This window comes from Centroberyx affinis, unplaced genomic scaffold (assembly GCF_046629955.1).
Source record: "Centroberyx affinis isolate AG114_WGS23_722 - 3 ecotype Tasmania unplaced genomic scaffold, CSIRO-AGI_Caff_v1 ptg009809l_1, whole genome shotgun sequence".
NCBI classification, from domain to species: domain Eukaryota; kingdom Metazoa; phylum Chordata; class Actinopteri; order Beryciformes; family Berycidae; genus Centroberyx; species Centroberyx affinis.
The window spans coordinates 1-6649 of record NW_027284644.1 but is presented as its reverse complement, the minus strand read 5'-3'; the positions used below and the strand labels follow the sequence as shown (position 1 = coordinate 6649).

The following is a 6649-nucleotide window of genomic DNA, read 5'->3' as shown; positions in this document are numbered from 1 at the left end:
AAGATAAACGACTTAAAAAGTAAACTAGTGCAGTTTAAATCAAGTGAAATCAAAAGATAAAAGAATCAAGAAAACACAGTGCAAGAGGATTAGAAAAGTGGAAAGTGCATTAAAGTCACATTTAAAAGAAAATAAAGAAAGATCTACATAAATAAATGCAACATACGTATACATTTGGACATATATACTTATACATACAAATGAATATGTTGAAACAAGCAGTAGATTGTTATTTAGATAAACAGACATAGATGTAACTCCATCATTCATATACGTCACTATTTGCAAGCAACATACAATGGAAAAAGTGTAATTGAGGGCAAGTCACTAAAGTCACACACACCCTTCATCATGGTTTACAATGTGTGAACATGAAATACAACAGAAAAGTCTCTACCACAAGAGAAGGAACAAGGAATAACAAGCAGCACTACAGTGATGTGGCAATAACATGTAACACCACAAACATGATTAACAAACCAACAACTGTAATGCCCCGGGGCATGCTGGGAGGCTTCTGCCCGCCCCTATCCCCCGGGACGCTGCAGTATGAATGACTCAAGTTGTTTGTGTGAGTTTTTTTTATTTTTTTTATCATCATCATCAGCATCAGATATGTAAAATTATCCCAAAAGCATAAATGGAGTAACAGAACAGTAACAAAGAATAACAGACATAAAAATATACAACGTCAGGGGTTACAAACAAAGCTTGACACAAACCAATACAAAATGAAAATGGTGCAGTAAAAATTATATTAAGATGTTAAATTTGGAGCACAAATTTAAGGTTTTCACAGCTTTTCTATTGCATGAGGTAGATAATGTTCTACTGTAGGACTCTGCTTCCTTTTTAAAGCTTCGTTTTGAACACCTTACATTTATAGATATAAAACTTGGCCAGCAATATGATGAGATTACACAGAAAAAAAAATTGTCTTATTCTTTCCTATAATTTGTAAAACCAAACAATACATCCTTCAAGCAAAGTACAAAAGCATCACAGATAGAGTCCAGTATAAAACGACAGATGCCTCGCCACAGACTCTGAGTGTGATCACAAGACCAAAACAAATGGAAGACAGTCTCTGGGTGCAGCTGCATCCATATCCTTCCTGAATCTCACCAAAAATGACTTGACAGGATAACAGATGAATGATCTTAAAATAAATTTCTTTCACTTTGTTAACCAGTAGATATCTATTAGGAAGAGACCATATCTTTTCCCAACATATTACCTGAACAAGCTCATTGGTTGCTATTACATATGGGACAGAGACACATTCAGTTTGGAATAAGCAGTGATGGAAAGTAACGTACTTAAGTACAATTTTGAGGTACTTGTACTTTACTTGAGTATTTCCATTTTCTGCTACTTCACACTTCTACTCCACTACATTTCAGAGGCAAATATTGTACTTTTTACTCCACTACATTTATTTGATAACTTGAGTTACTAGTTACTTTGCAGATTCAGATTAATAATACAAAATATAATCACCAAATAAATTATGATGTATTATTATAGATTAAGATAAAACTTTATTGATCCCCAGGGGGAAATTTACAAACTACCCAGCAGTAAATAAAGTCATTAAAATCAGCTTCACCTTTACCAGCTGCAACATTAAAGTGATGAACACATTAATGCATCAAAAATTATAATCCAATAATATAATACACATTATTTTGAAATGGGCCATTCTGCATAATGAGTACTTTTACTTTTGGTACTTTAAGTATATTTTGATGCTAATACTTTTGTACTTTTACTTAAGTAAAGATTTGAATGCAGGACTTGTACTTGCAACAGAGTATTTCTACACTGTGGTACTGTTACTTTTACTTAAGTACAAGATCCGAGTACTTCTTCCACCACTGGGAATAAGGTGCGGATTGTTCGTGTGAGTTCAGTTCAAGTAGGAAGTCTGGTATTTACGACAGCACGGGAAGGCAGCAAACTACTACGTTTTACTACGCATGCGTAGTGAACCACTGGAGCCTTCACGCGCGTATTCAGTGCCACAGATTTGGTCCCCGGGATTTGAAGCCTGACGCGCCTGCTGCTTCTTTAACATCCTTTAACATCTTTAACAAAAAAAAAGTGTCAGTTTTTCAGGTAACCGGCTGTATGTTTAGTGTGATCTGGTTTAGGAGAGAAGTCGTAACTGGCAGCTGACTCACACTGAGCCGAGAGACTGACAGCCGAGACGCTTTGGTTTGAGTTTAGCAGCACAGTTAGCTTGTAGCCTGGTAGCTAGGTTAGCTGGGAGTTTGTTTTGGTTCGGCAGCTAACGCTAAATGAAGGCCGAAAGCGTCAAACTGAACTGATGTCAGGTGAGTACATGTTGCTTTAGTGATTTATTGACAGTTCCTTATTTGTCCCCGTTAAATGGAAGGGAACTGGGTTGAATTAACTGCTAACTACTGCCGTTAGAAGTTGACGGTAATGTTAGCCGTGGAGCTGAAGTTGTTGGTGTAGCCACCGTTAGCTAACTTTAACTGATGTGATACAGGTAACGAGGCAGAAATCCGTGCTGGCCTCATGCTGAGCAGGGCTGGACGTAACTAAGTTGGGTCTAGTCAATGGCTGAGAGAATTATGCCATATAATATTGGCTCTGCATGGACAACATGTGACGAGGATACAGGGTTCCTACGCAGGTCTGGACAAGTATTAAAAATGAATTTGATCATTTCCAGGTCTTGAATAGTTTGGGAATTTGAAAAAATGTCTGGAAAAGTATGGAAAATGTTGTGGTTCATGTCCGATACGCACATAATTCTAGCTTTTATGTTGTTGTAGAGCCACTTTGAGTCCACACACACCCACAGTTTTTGTTGATGTGAAGAATAATGTTCAGATAGAGGGACGCTCTTATTACCCAACCGCTGTCAGCATGCATTATATCAAATACCCACCAAAATCAAATCCGGTCAAGAACATAGGGTCTGGGGAAAATATGCAATTTTAAAATGGAAACTGTGTAGGAACCCTGCCAATCATCTCACATATTCTGATATTTGTCTCTATGAAGAACAATCTTCATCTATACAGTGATATGACCTAGTTAGCAGGGGCAAGATGTCTATCTGCGTAAATCGTATTGAACACCAGACAAAATCTTCAAAACAAATCAAGGTCTGGAAAAAGTATGGAACTTTTTAATTGAAAATGTGTAGGAACCCTGAGGATAAGTTGTAGCTCAACGACAAAGTAACTCGTATATCCCGTATGTTGCATACAGAGCTAACTCAGTTCCTTCAGCTGTAGGTTTAACATGACACACACAAGATTATATTTTGGGTCCTGTGCTGAAAACAGGAGCAGTGAACATGGATATCATTGTCAAGCCATTGTCCATTAGTCATTCCAGGGTATTTGTATAGTCCTTCATCACAAACATGTCTCAAAGGGCTTTCCATACCATCATATACATAAATCACTATATACCATCCAACATTATGTATACATACTACACCATATACCATACTACACACAGACACACCTACGGGCAATTTAGAGTCTTCAGTCCACCTGACCTGCCTCCTGGTCTGTGGAGCTGCTGGCAGTGTGAACACAGTAAAACATGACTCGGTGTAGGGCTGCAACTAACGATTATTTTAATTGTCGATTAATCTGTCGATTATTTTCTCGCTTAATCGATTAGTTGTTTGGTCTATAAAATGTCAGAAAATGGTGAAAAATGTGGATCAGTGTTTCCCAAAGCCCAAGATGACGTCCTCAAATGTCTTGTTTTGTCCACAACCCAAAGATATTCAGTTTACTGTCATAGAGGAGGAAAGAAACCAGAAAATATTCACATTTAAGAAGCTGGAATCAGAGAATTTTGACGTATTTTTCTTAAAAAATTACTCAAACCGATTAATCGATTATCAAAATAGTTGGCGATTAATTTAATAGTTGACAACTAATCGATTAATCGTTGCAGCTCTAACTCGGTGTCTGTCTGTCTGTCTGTCTGTCTGTCTGTCTGTCTGTCTGTCTCCTCCAGGCTGAGCTGCTGAATCCCTCGGCCCTCCCTGCAGTGCTGTACCAACCAGAGAGAGGGGGAGGAGGAGGAGGAGGAGGAGGAGGAAGATGCCCCCGGTGTCGGACGTGGAGGTGGAGGTGGCCTCGGTGTCGGAGGGTGGAGGAAGGGGGCGGAGGGGCGCGGCGTTGTCCCGGGAAGACTGCCTCTGTCCCGTGTGTCTGGAGATCTTTCTGGAGCCGGTGACTCTTCCCTGCCACCACACCTTCTGCAAGGTCCGCTTAACACACACACTGCTACACACTGCAGAGACTGGGTCCAAAATTAAACGAGTGACTCTCTTACAAAAATACAAAATAAAAAATGAATGCTAGTAAGGATTTTAAATAACTTATGTCTGTGATTTTTCCAAAATGGATACATAAAGGTTTGGAGTAGAAGTTTTCATATATTTATGCATGGTTTTAAGATATATTTATTCATTTGTTCATCTGTCAATATATTTATTTGGCTATTTATCTATTTAGCAATTTCTCTGTTTGTTTATTTATATCAGGGTTCGACCAATATGGGTTTTTGAAGGACTATACTGATATTTTTGTATAGAAGCTGCCAGTAGCCAATATTCAATATCTTTAAATTTGACCATTTTCATTCCCAAAAAAAATTATTCAGAGTTTCCTCCAGAATTTTATTCTTGTCAAGTGGAAAAGCCTCTGAAACATTTAGAGCATCATGGGACACTAAAAGCAGCTCTATTCAATGGTAGAGGAAACTCTGGGACTCATTACTGCCTTCAAATGAAGAATTCATTTACAAAAAATTATTACATTATTGAACAATTAAGCAAATAAATAAAGTGTGCTTCTAATGGTTTTTCAGTGTCTGTTGTCAGGGAGGAACCAGAAATATCAGAGGTGAACGATATCTGATATGTAATAACAAGCCCAAACCTGTCAGCAAACCATATATTGGTTTGTGTATTTATTTGGTTGTGTCAGTTGTCTTTGTAGTTGTTTTCATTTGTGTATTAGTTGTCACATGGGTACTGATGACAGCTCAATCCACTTTCCTTGTGTGTGTGTGTGTGTGTGTGTGTGTGTGTGTGTGTGTGTGTGTGTGTGTGTGTGTGTGTGTGTGTGTGTGTGTGTGTGTGTGTGTGTGTGTGTGTGTGTGTGTGTGTGTGTGTGTGTGTGTGTGTGTGTGTGTGTGTGTGTGTGTGTGTGTGTGTGTGTGTGGTCAGACGTGTTTCCTGGAGTCGGTGGACAAAGCGACGCTGTGCTGCCCGCTGTGCAGGAGGAGGGTTTCCACCTGGGCCCGGCTGCACGGCAGGAACAACACGCTGGTGAACGAGCGGCTGTGGAAGCAGATCCAGACCGCCTTCCCCTGCAGTGTCAGCGCCGACTCAGCGGGCAGGACGGAGACGACGACCAGGAAGGTACACACACACACACACACACACACACACACACACACACACATCCCATCACACTGCTGTCTGCACGCCTGATCACTAGGGCTGGACCCGAATATTCAACTATTCGGATATTCGTTCGTTGGGTAGGTATTCGGTTTTCAATTTTGGGATTCGGATATTCGTTTTTTTAAATGTAATTTTATATGTAATCCGTAAGCCGGTTGCCATTGATGCTGTGAACAGTTTCTTTTTTTTTTTTACTTGCACTCAAACATCACATTTGCTGATCGCCATGGCGACACAGAGAAAAAAGTACGACCTGAAATTCAAGCTGTCAGTTTCAAATTTGCTGAACAAAACTCAGGAGAAGCAGCAGCAAGACGTTTCTCCGTTGATCTTTTTTTTTAAAATCTTTTTTCTAAGGTAGGCTACCGGTATTTTGATACGGGTCTCTCTCTCTCCCTCTCTCTCTCTCTCTCTCTCTCTCTCTCTCTCTCTCTCTCTCTCTCTCTCTCTCCCTCTCTCTCTCTCTCTCTCTCTGCGCTTTAGACCATAACCGCTGTGAACCAATCAGAAAATAACGTTTTATTTCTCTGATTCACCGGCTTTCTCGTTACTACCGCTCCCTCTCTTCATTCACTTTCTAGCTCGCTCGACCATCTCTCTCTCTCTCTCTAGCTCGCTCGACCATCTCTCTCTCTCTCTCTCTCTCTGGGGCTATCAATTGAAGTTATATGTATGTTAAGTATGTATTCAGCGCTGTGTTTTTTTTTTGAGGAGGAACTGTGACTGTGTGAGAACTTTGTCGGGTTAACTGTTACCCGTGTATGGAAAGCCAAGCAGTTTGAAGGTTAACACGCTTAACACAAGTTAAATAATAAAATTAATGTTCATCCCTTTGAACCGAATGGTAATGTTAGGTGCAAACAATGTCAAACAAAACTGAAATTTTCAAATAATATTCCTGGGAACAAACAGAGAGAGAGAGTCCTCACGCAGAAAGCAGAATTCTTTTTTTCTTTTCAACGTCTGTTTATTGGTATTTTAGTCAACAAACAGTAAACAGTCTATACAAATTATATAAAGTATTCTAAAAAAAAAAAAAAAAATCAGTACAGTGTGTATACACAAACAACCACACAGTGAAAAAAATAAAAAATAAAAAAATAATAATAATATTAAAACAAAATAAATACATACATAATAATAATAAATAAATAGACAAAAAAAAATAAAAATAGG

At 39.0% G+C, this 6649-nt stretch overlaps 1 protein-coding gene across 1 annotated transcript; it reads left to right on the top strand.

The window, feature by feature from the left end:
* Window positions 1-2111: 2111 nt before the first annotated feature.
* On the top strand, window positions 2112-5428 carry LOC139640568 (E3 ubiquitin-protein ligase rnf168-like; the record flags this gene model as incomplete). The annotated part of the gene is made up of 3 exons (XM_071514743.1): window positions 2112-2336; window positions 4015-4265; window positions 5234-5428. Coding segments are annotated over exons 2-3 (360 nt in total), but the record flags the coding sequence as incomplete, so codon positions are not given.
* Between the last annotated feature and the right edge of the window lie 1221 nt (window positions 5429-6649).